We start from the raw sequence: 21,909 nt of genomic DNA, 5'->3' as shown, positions 1-21,909 counted from the left end.
TTTGAGATAATAAATACATGAAATACCACATTTAGGAGGCAGGCATTATTCAAACTGGAAACTACTGCAGTGCTTGCGTATGCAAAGGGAATTCAAGCCAGCATGTTAAATTACTAAGACAATTGCTTATTTGTAATGGCAACTAGCAAGATTGAAATACTAGGTTTCTAGAATGCAGGATGTGTAAACTTAAATAATTGAGCCTGCAATGCTATATGATGAATCTGTGCCCTCAGTGTCACTGGAGTGCAACTCTTGTTATCCCTGAGCATTAGCTGTACTACCTGGGTCTAATAGACGTTGGGAGTCCAACATCATCTAGGCAGCCACAAGTTTCCTACCCCTTCTATACTCCTGTACCTAGGAGTAAGACCCACTGAACTCAGTGTGACCTACTCCACAGTATAAATGCAGGCATAAAAATTTCATAAAGTAGAATAATGCAAAATATTATTTGTGTTCTTAGTGACCAAAGTATCTAAAGTCTGGTAGTGTAGCACGGTTCTCTTTTTTGGGCTGTTAATAGGAGGCCTTCCATAAAATGAGACTGCCATCAACTGAATAGGTTGGACTAGATCAGAGGTAGTCAGCCTTTTTATACCTACTGCCCACTAATGCATCTTTCTTGATGGTAAAACTTACCACCCACCAGTGCTGCAGTAACATGTGCCGTAGAACCCCATACCGCCCACCTGGAATCCTGAAATGCCCACTAGTGGGCGGTAGGGACCAGGTTGACTACCCCTGGACTAGATGGTCCTTGGGTCCCTTTCAACTCTACAAGTCTATGATTCCACCATCTGCTTTCCTGATAAGACTGCATAAGTAGCTGCAGTATGTTCCATCCTTGAGTTTTAGGTATGTAGGGGGGAAACAAGAGAGACTGATTCAAAAGGTCCTGGTTTATCAACAATGTGATAATTGATCAGTTTCAAATCTTTCATTTGGGTATATAAAACACCTACTTAAATCTGATGGATCTCACTTCACTACCAGGTGACTAGTCTGAAAATAAACAAGTGTCTAGTAATCTAGTAATTGTAATAATTCATTTATTAAATTAGATGTTTATTATACTGTATGGAAAATGTAGCTGAGACATTTGACCATGTAATTTTCTCTTTTACAGGAGTATACATATTTAAGCTCAAAAAACCCCAAAGTGAAAAAATAATGAGAAACACATGTCATGTTACAGCACCAGAGCAAGGATATGAGGTTTTGTAGAGAAACAAGCTTAAGTGTTAAATATCAGCTTGCTGATGGAGCCAGTTTTTTTTTTATTAGTTAGCCTTTGTTCTGTGAAAGATTTAAAGTTATACAAAATTTGGCTTAGACGTAAGTGCTGGCAAAACAGCACTGTCCATGTATGCACACTAATCTAGACTGTTCAAACTGTTATTAGTTTATCTGATCTTATTTCAGCTGTTGTAATTTGTGGAATAAATTTTAAACTAATTTATGCCTCAATAGAATTCAGACAAACACAGCAATAACAATGCCCATTGATATTGTTTTCAGAATTATTTACCTTTTGATACATGCACAAGTCTGACTGTTCATAGCCACTGATGCTGGCCTCGTGAACAGTTACAAAGTCACATTGTCTACAACCACCACAAATATCCTTGGAGCAGATTGCTTTTAAAAGGAGTTAATATACATCACTTGAAAGTGTTTTCAGAAGGTAAACAAACTCTCTGAGAGAGGGAGGTATTTTGTGCCACTATGTATCATGTGGAATGAAAGCAAAAGGAAGCCATGCTCACTCCATGGGAGGGGGGAAGGCGTGCTACTTTTAGGTACATCAGGATTCGGTAGTCATGAATTAACAGAAGAATTTTTTTTTAACAAGATGCATCCTGTAATTTAATTTAAAAAACAGATACTTTTAATCAACTCTGAAGCAAGGATAAACCATCAGCGCACGTTATCTCCCTGTTGTGCACACATGCACTAAAAAGATCCCAAGTAATCCGTTAAGTGGACTTTGTTGATCCTATAAATCTTTATTTGAAAGTAAATTCCACTGAGTTTAGGATTGTTACCTCAGACTTGCATCCTGAAAAGTATGAGCTGACTTCAATTCTAGCTTACTCCAACACTTTGAAAGGAACATACTGAAATGGAAAGTTTTTGTTTGTGTTTTATACAGCAAAAAGGGGCCTGTTCACTTACTACTCAGTGGGGGGGGGGAATTAAAATTTGAAGATACTTAATCCTGGCTCGTCACTTGGCAAAGTTTATCACCTGAAAACTTTGGTGTAATTACCTGGGGATGCAGCTGCAACTAGTAAACATTTTCACTTTGCAAACATTTACAAGTTGGAGAACAATTTAGAAGAGTGGGAATACACCACACCTTTGATGATGAAATCCTTTGTGGCATATAAGGTGCCAATACTCATAACTAACCAAATGAATTCCAGTTTCTTTGAAAAAAGCAAAGATGCTATGAGCATGAAAGCATTGGATTTAAACTCTCTTTCTACTGTAAATGGAACATGGGAACTACCAGTGAGCTGGAACTGACAGCACCCACTTTTGTTTTGTAGTAGGTAAGCAGCAACATGCTTCCTGTTTTGCTACTTGATGTAGAAGATCCCTCCAATATAGCGAAATGTCTATTTGAAATGCAGGTGGGAACACTTTACATGAACACTGCATTTTGAAAAGCTAAAAATAAGGGAAGAATAAAATGAAGTACCAGTATACATTTGTCTTTATTTCTGTATGCAATGTAGTATTAGGCACATAGCTTGGGACACTTTCTAAAATAAGTCATTGGCCATTGTTTAGAGTATCCTTTTGGCTTTTAAATACTGGTCAGGAAAACAAATGACGTAAAAATAAATGACTAACTTTCTATGAAAAGAAATAAAAATGGATTTGCATCTAAAAGTGCAAGAGGTGAAGTACTTTAACCCTTTCACCAGACAATGTGGCAATATACATTATATTGCTTGTTTGAGAAGGCGGTTGGAATTTTATGACATAGAAAATTATAAATTACAATTAGTTTCCATAATCACTATATATATATACACAAGCCAGTTATGAAAAAAAAACTGGTTTAAAACTTACAAATGAAAAACTTCACACAGATCAAAACAGTGAAAGTATAACAATTAACATGCTCAAGTGCCCAATTTTGATATTTAAAAGATATACCTTTAAAACACATGAACTGTAATTACATGAGCAGCATGGGCATTTCATTATATTTAGTTGATTTGTCAAAAGGATTACAGTGTTTTAAATATGAAGATTGTTCCAAAAATGTTTAATTTTATAATGCTCTGAATTAAAGTACATCTTGGTGAATGGGTTAAAAAAGGTGAATCACTTAAAATACACAACAAGCCATGTGCACTTCAAAAATATTCTAGTGTTTCACCTGTAAGGTATTGTTTCAAGCAAACAAAGACTTAACAGAACGTATGGCTTTACAGTAACATCAATTTGTCAACTAAATTGTAGCAATAAATACTTAAAATCTCTACCCATAGACTTACATTTTGATCTGGTTTAAACAATACAGAAAACAATTACCAATTGAAAATCTGCTGTAAAATGTTGAACACCAAAATTCTTTTAAAATCATTTTTCAAAATCTAAAACCAAAACATTTAAAGGGCATTGCAGATGAACAATTCTTTGCCAAACTGAAAGAAACATGGACTTCAGATATTTTTAGGGTGAAATATTATGAAAACTGCTAAATACTTTGGTCACTAATTGTCAAATAGTTATGCCTCAAATACATTAGATTTGTGTATTCACTTTTTTATAAAACTATTCTTACAGCCATTTTAACTATAGTATCACTACTTTTGTTACTAGGGTGGCAAGATCTTATTTCACAGGCCACCCATCATTTAGAACAATACAATTATAAACATACGCAAAAATTTCTTGGTATTTCTCAATGTGCAATTTTTACACTTATGAATTTCTGTACAATGTCTTAAAATCTAGAATATAAATGTTGCTGGTCCTGATCCCTTGCGAAATTAGTGCAGCATTGACTGGCTCCAAAATTACTCTAGATGAAATCCTCAAGAGACATAAATCCTTGCATATCAGTTCATATTCTTCAGCCAACAGCAGTCAATATCACATATCATACAGGGCCATTAACGGATGCTTCTGCTAGAAGAGCTTGTTGATCAGTCCTAAAAGTTAGAAAATGTGGAACCAAGTATTAGCATAGTGCACCTTTATATTAATTAAAAAATGCAAAATGAGGAAACAGATAAAAGTTGTGATGCTTGGAGCCCTGCTGCCTCTTTCCCTGAGCATATGCAGAGCAGCTCTTTTTGCACACTTGCCTATCTTTGAAACAAAGGAGGGATCTCCTATGGCCATTTCTGGGCAGTGAGTACAGGCACTTTTTTCCCCTAGAAAAAAAAGCACTGGGTAACACTTTGCTTTTCTAGTACCACAATCCTGAATTACTTGATTCAAGAAATACTGTGGAATATGAGAACAGAAAAATGGGAGGAACCACTTTTGAAAGCTATTGAGAGAGCTATTTGAGAGCCGGTGTAGGAATTTAAGGAAGGTGATCACATCATATACTCTAAACCAGAGCTTTCCAAACTGTGTCAAAACACGTTAGTTGCAGTGTGTAGGTATGTTGTGCAAACGCTTCCTGCACTACTCCTGGGGCTGGAAAGGGGTTAGTTTAACCTCTGGTTACAAAACAATGCATGTCTAAAAACTGCCACCAACATGAAAAGTTGGGAAAGCTCTGCTCTAAACTATGAAATGAAAATATTTTGGCAGCAGTGCTCTAAGGAAGCTTTACCTGAGACAAGGGTTGTATTTAACTTTAGTCCTACTCAGAGCCACTGAAGTTAACAGACCTACCTTAGGTTCATTAACTTCAGTGGGTCTACGCTGAGAAGCACTAGCAAAGGATACAGCCCAAAGTGGGGAGCAATCACAGGGACATCAAAAGAATCAGCCTTTAGGCCTGCTTATAGGCTCAGATGGTCATGTTACAAGACAAAAGGAGATGGCCGAGGCAACTCAGTTACATTGATGTGGGCCTTACAAATATTTGAGTATGGGTGCTCACAAAACAGTGCTTCTGCTTAAATGTTTGCAAGCAGGAGAAAGGCAAGCAGGGGCATTTGCCTGCTGTGACCTGGGGCCATGCTCACCTTCATCCTTTGAGAGTGGCCAGTTCCCTTTTCAAAGCCCATTAACACACCGGGGGGGGGGGGGAGAGAGAGAGAGGCATCCAATTCTTGAGGAGGCATCTCCCATCCTTGACAGGAGGAAGAAATCTCAACAGAGTCTGGAGAGTAGCACCAGCACCTGTCTCCTTCCCATCCCTCAATGTTAGTTACAGGGCCCCAGGAAGGCAGTGGCAGGGGGCTGTTTGCAAACCTCCAGGTACGAACAGAGATACAAAATTCCCAGAAATGTTGACACCGAGAAGAGTTTTTCCCATTAAAAAAGAAATTTGGGGATAACTTTTTGTCTCTCAGTCTTCCTGTGCCAACCAGACAAAGCACTGATTTCCATAAAAAGAACGGGAGTGGAGAAGAGACTATGAATCAGTGAATGTTAACCTGAAGTTTAATCAGCATCCTTCAAAGCTACCATTACAGTCATACCTCGGGTTGAATGTGCTTTGGGATGAGCACGTTCGAGTTGCACTCCATGGCAACCCGGAAGTAACGGAGCACATTACTTCCGGGTTTCGCCGCTTGTGCATTCACAGACACTCAAAATGATGTCATGCGCAGAAGCGCCAAAACATGACACGCGCAGACACGGGTTACGTTTGCTTCTAGATGTGAACGGGGCTCCGGAACGGATCCTGTTCGCATCTAGAGGTACCACTGTATCAGTTTCTGCTTCTTTGTATCTGTCATATATCATGGACGTCTGAAAGGTAGAGTACAAGTACATGACTACTTCCACCCAACACAACAGTTTTTCATCCATAAAGGTTTTTCTTCCATTGTTAAATAAAAGCTATAAGGTTCTTGGGACTGTGGTCCACATATTCTTCCTTCTCCGCTTTTAAATATATTTTTATTGCAATTTGCCTTTGGTTGAAATGGATGGTCTGAATTTTTACTGTTTAAAACACTGTAACGGTGCTTTATTATAATTGCCTTATGCTGCTTTTTAGGTTTAAAATTTTAGATACAGTACTAATTTTTAAAAATGCTTGTGTGATACCAAATAAGCTGCCTTTGGTCTTTTGGCAAGGCAGAATACATATCCTTAAATAAATCCTTCATTCCAAAGGTAAAAGAAACCACACTGTGAAAGGAATATGGCAATAAAGAGCTACCTCTGTTCTAGACTGCTGCTAGCAGGCTGCGGAGTGACAGGATTTTCTTCTGCAGCTTCTGTGTTCTCCTCCACCACGTATTTACAAGAAGCATCTTGCGAGGTAGACAATTTTCCTTCCTCACTAAAGAAACAGGTTACAGTTTTATTTGTGCCTTCAACATTTGATATCATCATGCATTAGTGGGAGGCTTAGGTAGAAAGGGTCCAGAGGTCACATGCAAGTAGATTTTTAGAAATATGATTGAAACATGGAAAACAAGCACAAGGTTGTGGATTCTGGTCACATTCATCACTGGCATCAGTTTATGTTCACTTAAAAGGGTACTGGACTGGAAAAAATGCAGGATGTAAGATTACAGAGTAGTAAAAAGAGGAATAAAGAATGTACATGGTGCCCAAAATGAAAAAAAAAACATTCATTATCCTTTACATACCGATAGGATTTCAACACTCTGAAGCCAAAAGTGAGGGGGAGGGGGGGAAAGAACAGAAAAGGAATGTAAAAAAAGACCATTAAGAAACTCCTAGAAAAAATAGCCCTTGGATTAAGCCCTATTTATGCAGCAGCCAAAAAAGTCATGGTTCATTACGTGAGTCTAAAAGTGTGAGCCCAAACTTGCAGTCTGAAGTGGTACAATCTGGACTCAATATTTCTTCCCCTATCCACTTGTTTGTACTTGGCCTCAATCTAGATTAGAAACTGTTTGTGAACAGATACATAAGCAGTATAGAATAAATTGTTCTCAGCTTCCAAAAGAAAAGAATAGAGTACAACTTTTGAAAAAAAAGTATAAAATATCTAGGTGGGTATCCTTTCCCAGTCCCCACTCACTTTTTTGGGGGGGGGGAGAAGCGTAATTCTCACGTGTGCACTCTTTATAACTTAATATATACCCATGTATCTTCAGGTATTTGTACTTTAGTACAAAATACTACAATGAAGCAGCCCTTAAATAAAGAAAAGAGCAAAACACAGAACAACAGCAAAGTGGGATGCTGACAGAATAAAAATAAATAGCTTAGCTAAGCAAATCATTAATTTGCACAACTGTACATTCAGCTATACCTTCAGATATATTTATGGCAAAACAAGATGGCATCCATGATTAACGCAAACATGAATATAAGAACATTCAACTGACCATGAATGTTCCTTATCATTGTTGGATGAAGGGGATCCAGAATGGCATCGGCTCCTACAACTTAACCTTCAGGGAAGGCTTATGGAAATTAAGCAAACTTTGTCCCTTTCATATGGAGAAAGCTCAGTTTGAGACATGGTGAACCTGACAGTCAAATCTTTGAATTTTAAAAGAAACAGTGTAAAACTACACGGGTAGGCAAACTAAGGCCCGTGGGCCGGATACAGCCCAATCGCATTCTAAATGCGGCCTGCGGACAGTCCAGGAACCAGCGTGTTTTTACATGAGTAGAATGTGTCCTTTTATTTAAAATGCATCTGTGAGTTATTTGTGGGCCCTGGATGCAGCTTCAAAAGTATCAATCTAAAGTGGACGAATAGGCGATAAAGTGATCCACAATGGGAAAGAAAATCATAATTCACATATATTTACGGGGTCTGAACTGGCAGTGACCCAATCATCAAAGAGATCTTGGTGCCACTGGTGGCTAACTTGATGAAAATGCGGAGGTCATATAGAACAGCTTACACCACTCCTTGTCATCTTGGTGTCAATTTCTCTTCTTCAGGACAGCAGCAGACACTTTCCTTTTTTCTGAGCACTTATCCCACCTGCATAAGAAAGTGAAGGCCACACCATAGCCACCAAGCTGCAGGGGTGGGGGGAGCCACAAAAAGGACTTAGAAGCGATGCAAGTGCGCCTCCCAAGGTGTGATGTGCTGGAGGTTAAATTCCTCTCTCAAGCCTAAGCAACCGTGGTGCTTCAAAATGAAATCGTATTCACTTGAACGGTGCCAGATTGAACCCTGTGGAGGTCCCTAGGTAGTCGAAATCTTGGGGGGCCTGTCGTGTGAATGCTCTAGTGGGATGACATTGAACTAGGGAAGATTGGTTGTAACTTTCTTTCAAGATCAAATCAATATTATTTTGATCCATTGTCATGGGGCCCCTAAAAAGCATGGGGCCCTTAGGCCAGTGCCTACTCTGCCTATTTGGTAATCCTGCACTGCGCTTGAACTTAGCCAAATAAATGTTTGAAAATGTTGTCATGCTGCTAAAATTCCTGTCAGAAAATTGAATCAAATTTGAAATGGAGAGCAACACCAAAAAAAGGTGTTGTGTCTTAGAGAAGACTGGACAGTAGCAACTAGGAGGGGTCACTTCCACAAAAGGAACAATGCTTGCTTCATTTTCAGAAGCCCTGCCTCAAGAACAAATTGTAGTTAATTATTTACCTATCTTGCCATTTATAAACCCATCCTATATCTGACACACATTTATATGAACACACCCACACACACACCCTGCCATCAGGTTCAGCCAACTCTTCATATAAACAATGAGCAAGAAACAGTAAATAAGCCCCCACAAAAAGCTTGGGCAAAAAGGTGCATCTTTAATCAGCACCAAATAATACACCATATCATTGTCACATGTTCCTCAGAAGGGAGATCATACCAGATTGGACACCAACACAGAAAGCTCTAGCATCTGGACATCCTTCTCCAACAATAAAGGAAAATAAAGTGGCTGTGTAACAGGATGAAAGGATTTTGCCAGTGAAAACCTACTAAAAGTACAATTGCCAATATGAGCAGCTTATTTTGATAGAAGAGAATATGCTAGAGGACAAAACTGTACTGGCCAGAAGACAAACTAGCAAGGATAACTTGAGAGACTAGTCAACTGCGTGTGGCGGGTTTCCATTTTAAGAACAACCATTTTTGGGAAGTGTTTTAGGGTCAGCCTCGTCACTCTCTTATGTTCCACTAAGATGCATAACATTTGCACACAACTTTAAAATGGTGGTGGTATCCTTTTTCTAAATCAACAAATAATTCAGATATGGAACTGGATTCTGTGACCAGGCTTTGCTAGTATAAGCTGCATACTATGCCAACTGCTTTCAGTCAAGGAGACCAAATATTTTATTTAGTAAATGTATGCCCTGTCTTTCCTTTAAAATGCCTGGTGTGTCTTACAACATAATTAGAACATTAGGGGGGAAATAATAAATAAAAAGGCAACAGACAAATTTAAGAGACAGAAGATGCAGGATCCAGCAGCTCATACGTCAGCAGATTAAAATTTCTTTTAAAAAACCTTCCCCCCCAAAAAAATCTGGTCATTGAAATCCACAAAACAAAGGTATATGCTAAACATTACACCTGGTGGCTACAATCAAATCACACTTAAAATATTTAATTTTGTTGTAGGAAGTTCTCTGTTTTGCCATGGATTTGTTTTTAAATGCTTTTAAAATGAAAGATGGCATGCCAGGCCAACATTTAAAAAATTAAAATGATCAAAACCCATGCTCTGAATCAAGCCATAGTATTCTCTTACCTTTTGAAGACAGCAGTTTCAGTTTTAGCATCTACAGTAAGGCTAAGGGTCTCCTTCATACTGCCATTCATTACTGTTTCAGTCACCTTGTCTGCATTTTCTACATCATCTTCTCCATCAGAACCAGCCTCCATTGCAATGCTTCCTGCAGCTGTAAATACAAATTTGAACAGCTGAAAAGGCTTCAGGAGCTAATACTGATTTTTATTCTGGAACAATGTATTTTTTGCCATTTTTACAGTTGTACATTATCACAAAATAGAAACACGATCGTTTAGATAATAAACGGTAGATAATAGAGTGTTTAATTTTCTATATTAACAACCCCACCTCCATTTTCTAGTCTATTTGGGAATTTGGATCACTTACAATAGCTAGCTAATCACATTTGAAGCCACATCAGAGGGTTTTAATACCTCTTATATATCCATCAGTCATGTAATTTGGAAGAAATTAAGTGGCATGGTTTCAATTTCCATTATTTTAGAAAGCAAGACATGCTTATCCTATTTGCACAATTGATGTGTTTGTACATCATGAAAAACCATAGTTTATTCTGATGTGCATAAGCCACAGAGCCTTTTCCCTCCACACATGTAGCTGGGATGATGATGTAAAAAATAATAATATTTTTTTTATTTCCAGTTATTTGCCATTTGTCCTGTTGGCTAGCATTATAAACTGATTAACACTAACCATGGTCTGTTTCAAACCTGGCTTGTTTAAACTAGGCATATGGCAAACAGCAGTTAATTACAACTAAAAGCTCCCAAAATTCTTCCAGCCACACAGGAGGAGCAAACACATGAACCAGAGGCTCACTGTGATTTGTGCAAGTAATGATAAACAATGGAGTATCAAATGCATATACAGCCATATGTGTGTCTGCACTATTTAAGTGCTTTTACCTTCTGGTTGCGTTGCAAGTGCTACATTTGCACTCAGAGGATCCATGGGCTCCGTGCTGGTTTCCATCTCTACGGGTGAATTACTTCTTAAGGAATCTTTTGGACTTTGAAAGAAAACGAAAGCTTTGATGAATTCCATTTTTAGTGCTTATCAAAGTAAGTATGTTGGAACTATATTTTAGATTGGTTAAGCAGTCTGCCCATTCTGCATCATGTGAGTAGATGCCTCAACATTTTGTGCTGACAATTTGAGAGTTCTAGAAAACATTCATGTGCAATCAAAAGGGAATAAAAGGAAATGGAACACATATCAATGTATACGAGTTTATGGGAGTTTATGTCTATTTGAAAGCTAAAGAATCATTTATAATTTCAACTCTCCCTGTTGTAATTAGGATATGAAGGGAAAAGACTGCAACGTGAGCAGAGAACCTAAATTATTTGACTTCTACATATTGCAATCACAGAAACATAGAAATAGCTGGAGAGCTGAAAAAGCAACATGTTACAGAGGAGAAGATACTGTAGGTGGTGCTGCGACCAAAAATAAAGCAATTTGTGTCTTTTTGGTGAGCAGTTGACAAAAGAAAATGTTTTCACTCCCCATTATATTTGCTTTGGGGCTGCTGACTTGAGTACTCTATAGCCATTCTCAAATGTTAGAACAGAACAAGTAGAACCAAGTGAGGAGACAACATTCCTGCACTTATGTCTCCCCCTGCCCACCCCACAGTTCTCCCCACAGCTCTCTTATCAATTCAGAGATACATATAAACAGTTTGACTTCCTGTAATAAAATTAACCTGCAGCTTTAAAAAGGCTCTCTGGGAATGACTCTTTTCAATTCAAGGTCTGCTTAAAACCAAATCCCTGCACTCACAGACTCAGAACTCCCTCAATTTTCAGCTTAGCTCATGAAAAGAGTATCAGCGCTTTCACTCAAAATTAAATTCCATTTGATTCACAAGACATGAAGCAACACAGTACGTTCCTACCTTAGTGAAGATGTGAACTCTGAAAAGGAGGCCCAGCCAGTTTCTTTTGCTGGCATCGGCTCTTCTGTGCTCCAAACGTCAGACCCAACAGAATCCAGATTCGTACCATGTGTTGTTTCCATAGGAACATCAAAGTTAGCTGACCAGTTAGGTGCTGGAAAGATTGATACATTTATCATTTTTAAAAAAGCAAAAAACTAAGAAAGCAAAAAACTGCCATAGGGCTGGACTTAAAATATTAGATTAAAACAGATTTGGGAATTCCTTGGGCAACTTAAAACAATGCACACCTCATTAAGGAACATATATGATTTCAAAAGTACAATATTAGAATATTCCACTCCAAAACCCTCTGGATTTTAGATTTCTCCAATCCTAGTAACCCTCAGTCCTCCAAAATATGTTTCCTATTCCAAAGGTTTGTCTGAATGTTTCCTTTAGCTCAAGGCAGAATGATCCTAAGGTTTAACTGGTTCAACAAATATTTGAGGCTTTGATTCAGACTTGCCTTGTTTCAACCCAAGCTTTAGTCACACATCTGTGCTCAACACTGGCATTTTAATTGCCACCATGTGTTTGATATACTATTGCTTATGTGGTCAATTTGTCCCAAAATAAAGAAGGGAAGTTCTAACCAGTGAGTTCTGTTTCACTTTTGAGTGTTTCTGGACAACCTGTTTTTTGATCATTCATTCTGATTTGTCTTGCAGGGAAATTAGACAATGTTGGCTGTTTAATGAGCATTCACTCTGATTTGTTTGTTGGGGGGAAGGTTAAGATGACATTGCATCAAATAATGTGTTATTCCCACACTTTCCATTGCATTACCCCATCACTTTACTTACTTCAAAAAGTTCGATGTTTTGGGGAAGCAGGCTCCAATAAACTTTAATTGCGCAAGCAGAGTTTACTGGTATGCGAAGGAATCTCACTTGAAAATAATGGCAGTCTGGAAGTGACCTTCCTTCATAGAATTATGCTTGTCTGAGATTTCCACTTCCAGTATCTTAAAGTGAGCAAGAAGCAATTGCATAAAAACTACCTACCTTCATTCAAATCTACTTCCATCTTGTCTTCTGTATTGGTGCTTGACTCGAACAAGTCCTGCTTTGTTCCATCCTCTTCTTCAGAATCTGTACTCTCCTCACTGTCTGTACTGCCTGAGCTTTTTTTAAAAAAACAAAACAAAACAAAAAGAACATACACATACAGAAATATTATTTCTACCACCCAAGGGGGGTTTTGGTTTTTTTTGCCATTTTTTGCCTTGATGACACAAAAGACAACCACAGAATCTAAACTTTCCCACTGTTAATGGCAAAATTCCCACCAAACAAAACAATCTCTAGTTGGGATATAATACTAAGCCAGGGATCATGGCTCTTCCTGGCTAGAGGGGAGAAATGAAGCTGGATCAATCTGAATTCCGGCAAAACATTAATTAAGGTTTACTGTGACATGTGAATTAGGTCACTTGCATCATTTAATTCAGGTATCCTTGACCTTCTCAGACTCAGAATCCACTTTTAACCCAAACATGAATTCAAGGCCCTATTTCTTAATTTTTTACCATATATTTTCATGGTGGTAGTGCTCCTGTTGTGACCCACTTTGGATCAGGACGCAAGCCTGACTTAACCAGCTGAAGACGTGCAATCTTATGAAGACAACAGTAGCATAAGGATAAGAATATCATCCCGATTACTGCTAGAATGTAATATATTCATCTTTGCATTACTCTTCCTAAAAGCACCTGGCACAAGCTTATCAGTGCTGAAATAGGTAAATATATTAGTTTTTAGATTAGATTTAATTAGAGGCAAAACATATTCCCTGCCATCTTAAAGTTACCTGGATCTTCTCTGAGATTCTGGTGCAAAAGCAATATGCTTCTCTTCCCAGATATCTTCTTCATCAGAACCACCATCATCAAACTGCTGTATTCTCTCCTTACAGCACGCCTCAAACAAAGCAATATTGCCCTAAACATCATAAAAAGCAAATAAATTACAAAGACTAAATTCACCACTCATGAACACTGAATATCACATTTAGGTGGCTAGTCATGATGTAAAGTTAAAGGTAAAGGTACCCCTGCCCGTACGGGCCAGTCGTGTCCGACTCTAGGGTTGTGCGCCCATCTCACTTAAGAGGCCGGGGGCCAGCGCTGTCCGGGGACACTTCTGGGTCACGTGGCCAGCATGACAAAGCTGCATCTGGCGAGCCAGCGCAGCACACAGAAACGGCGTTTACCTTCCCGCCAGTAAGCGGTCCCTATTTATCTACTTGCACCCGGGGGTGCTTTCGAACTGCTAGGTTGGCAGGCGCTGGGACCGAGCAACGGGAGCGCACCCCGCCGCGGGGATTCGAACCGCCGACCTTTCGATCGGCAAGTCCTAGGCACTGAGGCTTTTACCCACAGCGCCACCCACATCCCAAAGTCATGATGTATGTTATGTTTAAAAAAACAAAAGCAACAACTCTGAAGTGTTACCCAACACAATTAATATTCATATCCCAAACTGTAAAGAACAGATAGGCTTCCGGTAGAAAGTATTTTGTTCCATGTTTAAAGCAAAGTTCAGATAGCGTCAGAATACTCTGCTGTTGTTCCTTAAATTTAGCATTAAAATTCTCAGAACATAGTATCACCAGCTCACAGGTAGTTTACCACTTTAAACTGGTTGATTATGCTGTGCTGGAGACTTCCTATGACCTCCCCTTCCAAAGAAATGGGCAATCACTGTCTCACTCAATGAGCCCCCCCCCCAAAAAAATTTTTCGCATTGGTATCAAGGATTGGTGCCAAGCTGAATGAAAACAGCGTGGAAGACTTGCATATTGATTTCACTTCAACAGGTGCCCTCATCCTCTGGGAATGCAAGATCCCTCCCAGAGGACTCTGGGTTGATCTCATTTCCTGGGACGAGTACTTGCAAGGGAGAAGCAGCATATGTATTTTCTCTAGTCCTCACTGCAATTAGGAGATGGGGCAAGTTTTCCTCTGAAACACAAGGGAAGCCTCAAAGAACTTAAAACAGCTGACACTCCTGATCTGACTAGGAGAGTTCATAGCAGAGCCACAAAAAAAGACCCAGCCTATGGGCTGCCAGTTCACTGTCTCTGTCATAGCACATTAGCTACCTTTATTACTCTGGCTGGGCATTCACTGTATCTGAAAACAATAAAACAAATGGGAAGTGACCATATACCAGAAAGAAGTGCTCTTAATGTTAATTTATAAAACTAAAAAGGGCCATGACCAATTCTATCCCAAGATTAGGTCTCCAATAGTTTTATAGCATCTGTCAAAGAAACCTACACAGAGCCATCCTGAGAATACCAAAGGACTTTCCATGAGTTAACCTGCCCCACTCTGGCCATGCATTCCATCACTTAACAGCTGATGTACTTTGGATGCTGCTTCACCAACATGCCCCTAAATCTGCACCCGTTAAAACCATTTCTAGTCTCTTGTGAGGCTGAGGGACACAACTCCGTTCTTCTTGAAAGCTTATAAACAGGGGTTGATAAATTCTGGCTGGCCAATGAACTGACTAGTCAATGAACATGTGACTGCTAGGATTCTGCCTCTCCCCCCCCACCCCCCAAAGTACAAGGATCTGTCCCCAACTTGACGCCTTTTATATGCATACTGAGGTCAGAGACAACCCCATGGTCTTGCCAGCACCAAATGTGAAGCTGGGGAGCAGATGGTGGGGGACTAATTCCTAGAACTGCACTGTGACTCTGCTTCCAAGGTGCTGCAAGAAGCTTGGATGCACCACACCAAAAGCAGCTCCAGGTTTCTACCTCATCTTGCAGTTGGGGAGGGGGCGCAGAATATCTCTATAGTTATGCTGGGCTTCCTCTGAGCATGTTGAAAGTGCAACACAAGAGCAGGGCCAAGCCTAACTGTCTCCTTCAGCTCCAAGATTGGGTGGCAGAACACTCATCATGGTGACCAAAATTATGGACCCCTACCCATCAATATGTTTCCTGATAAAGATGCTTGAATCACTGCAGTGTTAAGACAGAATACCACAAAAAAAAATACCTTAAAATGTTCCTCTTTACAAACAATGCCACCAAAAAGGGCAGGGCCTCTCCACTCACACATAGAGAGAATGTGAACAAATAGCATCCATTTTGAATTTTACAATAGCTGCAAGAATATACTTACACTTTCATTTGTATTGAGGGTAAAATTGATGTCTGATACGCGATCAAAAGAAACACTGTGAACAAAGTACAAATTTATACACTAAAACAGAGAATAAATGGCATTCCACACAGACCCCTGAATTATTTCAGTTCACATCATTTTATAATCTCATGAAACTGATACATTCTTTTCTACTTGTGAGGATTTTGACTGGTTACATCCAAAAAAGGAGCCAAGACCTCTGTCACAGGCTCACAGAGCTGAAGAAACAAACAAAAAAAGTATTGTAGAAACAATCCTCACTACTAGTTACCTAAACTTACAGATAACCATGCTAAAACTGCCGTAAAAATCAAATATTCTAATCCAGGAACAGATTAAACGATGAAAAGATTTAAGGGTGCCCACCTTCTTTAAACAAAGTATTAAAGCACAGTGGTGCTTAGAAAAAAAGGGGGAGAGGAAAAAAACCCCGCAGGAACTCGCAAGACATTTTCGTCTTGCGAAGCAAGGCCATAGGAAATTCGTTTTACAAAGCACCTCCAAAACGGAAAACCCTTTCGTCTAGCGGGTTTTCCGTCTTGCGAGGCATTCGTCTTGCGGGGCACCACTGCACTTTAATTTGTCAGTTCCAGATACTTAATTAAGCAGCACAGCGATAACTTACTGTATGTTTGGCATGCAAAGGCATTCACTGTGGACTGCATCTCTCCCATTTACTCTAGGCAAGGACATGTGACATTTCTTTATGACTCCCCCCCTCCCCTCTCCTCAGTTGCATTCCATGGATAACTTGTAGCAAAATCATTTTGTAAGCCTAACCCCATATAAATTCAGAAGAGTAGTAATCTAGTTCAGTTGTGTGCATGAACAACAGAGTATGTACAGGTGATGAAGTGTATGGCTCCACATGCCAAACAAGAATGAATCTTCACAGTAAGTAATCAATGTTCCATTCTCTTGCTTGGCATGAGAGACATCCACTGTGGGTTGTGGAAGAGCCCTGTATGATGCTGGATGGGTTGGGTGAGTTAGGTGGCTGTCTACTGCTTGTTAAAGACCACAACAGATCTTGGGGGGGTAGGAACCTTGGTGGATAGAGCAGTAGAGGTGCCAGATGCAAAGTGGAGTGGACAGGTGTTTGGCTTCTCATGCTAATGGCTGTATAGACTGATCTACCATACCAACATACGGCCATTGTAAGTCCAAACACTGAACTAGACAGACCAATTGACTGACTTGGTTAAAGGCAGTTTCCTATGACAAATGGTTACTACTGGAGAGAATGTACCAGCAATCCCTCCTATTTCGTAGGGGTTCAAGTACCAAGGTTTACATGTATACATGAAAACTGCATATAGCTAAACTCTTGAAGCTGCCCTGAAGCTAGCGGGTGAAAGGAGAGATAAAGAGCACCCACATACTCCGATAGCTGGTGCACCGAGTGGGCTTCCCCCAGCCAGCAAGGTCAAGAGCATACAAGTTATTTTCATCTAAAGTCTGCTTGGGTTACCCAGCACAAAAAGAGCTTTTAAGCTAGCTCTCTGATTTGCTTGCTGGGCAAGGCCCATTCGATGCACCGGCTCTAGAAGGCCAGCGATGTTCATGTGAAATCTCGAGAGAACATCCCATGGCCTTCCAGAACTGGCATGCTGAGCAAGCAAGGTGGAGAGCTTGAACGCACCTTTCGCCAAGAAGACCTGGCATGAAAAGAGCTTTTAAGCTCTCTGCCTTGCTTGGGAATTGACTTGTACAATTTCAGCCACCTGCATATACCTGAAAACATGCAAGTCAAATGTGTGTAAGATGAAAGAATTACTGTACATGCTCCACTATTTTAGCCACTGAAAGGGTCTGATCACCACCATTAGCTACTCTGGTCTTTGTAGAGTGATATACTGAGCCCAGGGTGGCGTCTGCTATGAATTCTGGTGCTTGGATTATTAATGTTATTATTAGGAACATTCTATGAGAATCAGAAAATAGGGATTCTAAACTTCTCAACAAATTCTTATTGAAAAATGAAGATGCATTTAGCAGGATCTAAAGCAGGCCTTTGAGCAGCCTTTACCTGATCTATGGAGCTCTGGCTTTGTACAGATTGCATCACCAGATGTTAAAAATTATTCTCACTTGAATTATGCTGCTCTGCCATCTGGTGGCTGACTGAAAGCAATGCACCCATTTCAGATGAGCAACACTGCACTGAGTTTTCTTGTCCCCCTTTAGACAAGATTGTCCTTCTTTCTTTTGAGTTCGCTTTCCCCAGTGATCCAACATGGTGGATACTCTGGTACAATTTTTCTATTCCACTCATCTCTGCCTTTGGCAAATGGGACTGATAGAACACACAGTGGACACTCCCACACCAAACAGGGAACTAACCATTTTCCTTTACTATTTGGGAAGTAATGGGGGGGGGGGGTTCACTGTTTCCATAAACAGATATGAAAACAAAACAATTGGTGCATATGCTTGCAGCCACTCACAGGGAAGAGATCCAGCTACAGTACATAAATTAACTCACATTTTAAAACTGGGTAAGTTCTTACCTGTTCCAAACCTCCAAGGGCACACATTTAAAATATAATGAACTGACAGTACCAATCAAATCTAGTAATATTATTGGACTCAAAGGATAAGCTAAATTAATCAGGTCTATGTTCACAACCTTCACTTATGCAAAAATTACACCATATGGGTTAGCACCATACAGAACCACACAGAAGTTGTGTTGGTTATGTCAATCTTCTATGAAAAGAAAACTTAATCAGAAACCTGGTACACAGTGCATTCAGAACATAGTACTCTGGATTGGGATAAAGAGGCTTCAGAGAGAGAAATCAACATTGTGAGCATTTGGTCTATTATTTTAGTGACAGTCATAAGAAGAGTTTGCTTCATAAATGCTAGGGATAGAGGCGTTAGACGTGAGGCATAATTTAAAGGAAAAATTCCTCTTATGAGTGCACAAAATGTGTAACTGGAAAATGAACAAGCTGACTATACACAGATTATAACTAGAGAGACAGCCACTAACCATTGCAACACAAACAAATGGAAAACAAAAAGGCAGACATTAAATTTTAAAATACTCACTTGCCGATATCATCTTGGTCAGCAAACTTCTCATCGTTGAAGCCAAACTGGTCAATAAAATTGGACGTCATTTGTTGCATCTGATAATCAGAAAAGGCCTGGCAACCCCAGGACCAATGACAGTGATATAATGATTCTAATAATAGTCTAAATACTACTTGCCCATTTTGCTCCAGAAACACTTTCTCCTAAATTATATATCTATGAACTATTGAATGTTGAAACTTGAGGGCCTTAGGGCAAGTGCTTGGTAACAGTTGCTCTTCTGTAATGATTTGGTTACTTTTTCATAAAGTAATAATTAACTTTGGCCTGAAGTTACTCTTTTAAAAACTATAGGTAAAAAGGCAACAAGAGTTTGGATACTCTTACAGAAGTAGCTTGAAGAGAAACAGTGTGACACCTCCATAAAATTATACAGGGAAGTCTTTTTTGGATCCAGCAAAAGTTACATATATTTTGGAGGCAGTATCTACAAAGCAATTTCCTTACTAAGAAGGTTGCATCCACTAACATGGTTCTGGTAAATGAATTAGGTGCCTCGTGATGCCACCAAACAAGGCATTCAACAAATATTTAAGATAGCATCATAATTTTCTGCATAAGCCACAGAAAAAAGAAAAGCTATTGCAACAGTCTGGAGCTCTTTTAAGTAAGCATGATCCAGAGTAACCTTTCAAGCTGTCGTCACTAACTGGCTAGAATAAGCTAGACTCAGATTTGATGAACTACCATGGCACAGATGAAGACAGCTTTTATGCCCATGGATGGAGAAATCCCCAAAGTGCGTATCAGGAGACAGGGGGAGAAAGAGGCTAATTCTAGAATTGCAGTTAAACTAAGGCTACATTTTTACAGACAGTAAAGCATATTTTTCAAGTGCCTTCTTTGAGTACACAGGCAGAAACTGGGTGATTTTGTCGGAAAGAGAACTGTGCTAGAAAAAATGGCCTCTAAAGCACTAGTCATATATGCCTTTGGTGGTACAACTGCCAACAACCATTTCTGCAGGATCAGGGGTACACAAGACTGTGGGAACATGTGGTCTGCTTCCCCTCCCAGATAAGATTATAACCCTCTTTTAGTTCCACAGTTATGAGCATAAAAGAACAGTTAACTCACAATCAGGTGATAACAGACTACAGAATATATTCAGTTCACTAAGACTGTTAAGAGAAATAACACAAGTATTTCCAGCTTGAGGGTGCTACACATTTGTGAAAGCAGGTAACTACACTTTTAAGTTTGCCGACTGGAACACCTAAAGGAATTAACTGCCTTAACTCTTACAGGCCAGTTCACACGATGTTCCAATCAGCCAAACATGGTTTGCAGTATTAAAAACATGTGTTCTGAACTCTCCTTATGTCTCCTCAGAAAGTTGCAACTGACAAGAGTTGTTAGAGAATTGAAATTCTAATCAAATTAATGATACAGACCAAAATTACTTACATCCTGGAAGTTGTGACCATACATACCCCTCCCCCCAAATTCCACAGCTTTCAGGATATGCCTTCAATTTTTCCCTCGTCTTAAAAATGCTAAATCTAAGTTTTAAAAGTTGCAAATTCCCGAGGCAATCGTCTCACCCAAGTTCTTTTCAATTAAGGCATCAATGCAAACAACTGCAAACAGTCCAGAGTTTGACTCACTTGCTGTAAAGAGGAATCCTGTGAGAAACCAGTTTCTTTAAAATCAATTTCATCGTCACTGGATGAGTGTATATGACAGGTAGTAACCTAGAGACAGAACAATTAAAGAATCAGCATCAGAAAAAGGGTTTAAAACAATGCGCCCATAACAAAGTCTGTAAGTTTTTAAATTCCTTATAAGAAAACAACAATGTCACATACTGGGGCAGGGGGCACTAATGCTTGGGAAATAAAAGCCCAGAGCTGCCTGGTAAGGCAGTAGTAGTTGTATGGCTCTGGATAAAAGCAATTAAGTGTTGTACTTTTGAATCCAAATTTTGCCAGTGTCTGCTCTGCCCTAAAAAATAAAAAATCAGACTTAAGAAACTGTAATCAAAATACACTGCTTAGCTAACTCAATTTTAATTAAAAAATGATTTTAATGCAGTGTTAAAAAGAAATACAAGTTAAACAAATTTCAGCTGCAAAATCTGTTAAATTTACACATTCTTAATTGGAGATTTTCATCATGGAAAGGCAAATTCCAGTGAAAGTCTGCAGTCAACACCACTATGTATTATGTTGATGCATTAAATCAGTTTTAAATTCTATTCCTATGAATTTTGTCACAAGTTTTCTATGCAATAGAATATTTTTTAAATGCTTCACACATCAGAAGTGTAGCATGAGAATTCTATACTGATTCCATATTACTTATTTATATCTCCTGCTTAGAAAGAACTGTTAAGTCAATTTACTTTCAGTTAACTAAATCAATTTAAATCATTCAGCACTAATATGTATTTCCCTCTTCAAACCAAGGACACAATAAAGCTGATTTTCAATTTACACATTCATTAACAAATCAGCCAACAAACCTAAGAAATTAAATATAGTTCTGCATCAGATATCTAATGAAAGTCTGCTGTAGCAAGATGCAGCTCTGCCTTCATCAACACTACTGCAAAAAACTGTGGGTTGGATACAGAGTTCTTATAAGTAGAACTTTGCTCACGGGACACACTTGCTGGGGGAAAAGAAAGCAAATTCTGTTCATTCTTCCTTCCCCATGTAGCCCCCTGAAATGCTACTCCCAGTGGTGTAGGATATGCTGTGGGGGGCATCTGTGAAGGTCACCCGTGCAATAATTTTTGAACATGGCTCATTTTCCTACAGTTAAAATAAACCACAGTTTAGGGTTCAAACACAATACTTAACTGTGGCTCATCTAAAAACAGAAAAACTTCTGACCTCCTCATGACCACACCAGAGAGCACAAAACCAAGATTCACTGCAGTTCATCCT

General features: G+C 39.3%; 2 protein-coding genes across 12 annotated transcripts in view; one reads left to right on the top strand and one right to left on the bottom strand.

Annotated features, from left to right (window-relative positions):
- LOC309331385 (solute carrier family 9 member C1-like) overlaps positions 1-2,189 on the top strand; it is a 58,746-nt gene extending 56,557 nt beyond the window's left edge. For both annotated transcript variants that reach the window (XM_081843594.1, XM_081843591.1), the window contains one exon: positions 1,130-2,189. In XM_081843594.1, the coding sequence (XP_081699720.1) occupies positions 1,130-1,174 (45 nt within the window). In that variant the 3' untranslated portion in view covers positions 1,175-2,189. The remainder of the gene's footprint in view (positions 1-1,129) is intronic.
- Positions 2,190-2,704: 515 nt separating this feature from the next.
- PPP6R3 (protein phosphatase 6 regulatory subunit 3) overlaps positions 2,705-21,909 on the bottom strand; it is a 57,510-nt gene continuing 38,305 nt past the window's right edge. For 5 of the 10 annotated variants that reach the window (XM_081843638.1, XM_081843639.1, XM_081843636.1 and 2 more), the window contains 11 exons: positions 20,626-20,712; positions 18,974-19,071; positions 15,893-15,947; positions 13,561-13,691; positions 12,756-12,874; positions 11,710-11,863; positions 10,715-10,818; positions 9,807-9,957; positions 6,753-6,770; positions 6,317-6,439; positions 2,705-4,175 (listed from right to left, as the gene is read on the bottom strand). In XM_081843638.1, coding sequence (XP_081699764.1) covers positions 4,124-4,175; positions 6,317-6,439; positions 6,753-6,770; positions 9,807-9,957; positions 10,715-10,818; positions 11,710-11,863; positions 12,756-12,874; positions 13,561-13,691; positions 15,893-15,947; positions 18,974-19,071; positions 20,626-20,712 — 1,092 coding nt within the window. In that variant the 3' untranslated portion in view covers positions 2,705-4,123. The remainder of the gene's footprint in view (positions 4,176-6,316; positions 6,440-6,752; positions 6,771-9,806; positions 9,958-10,714; positions 10,819-11,709; positions 11,864-12,755; positions 12,875-13,560; positions 13,692-15,892; positions 15,948-18,973; positions 19,072-20,625; positions 20,713-21,909) is intronic. The other 5 variants (XM_081843643.1, XM_081843645.1, XM_081843641.1 and 2 more) reach the window with 5 other exon arrangements.

Source organism: Podarcis erhardii (assembly GCF_964252035.2).
Source record: "Podarcis erhardii genome assembly, chromosome: 1".
In the NCBI taxonomy this organism is placed as follows: domain Eukaryota; kingdom Metazoa; phylum Chordata; class Lepidosauria; order Squamata; family Lacertidae; genus Podarcis; species Podarcis erhardii.
Note: the sequence above shows the minus strand (reverse complement) of the source record. Positions and strands in the feature narration are given on the sequence as shown.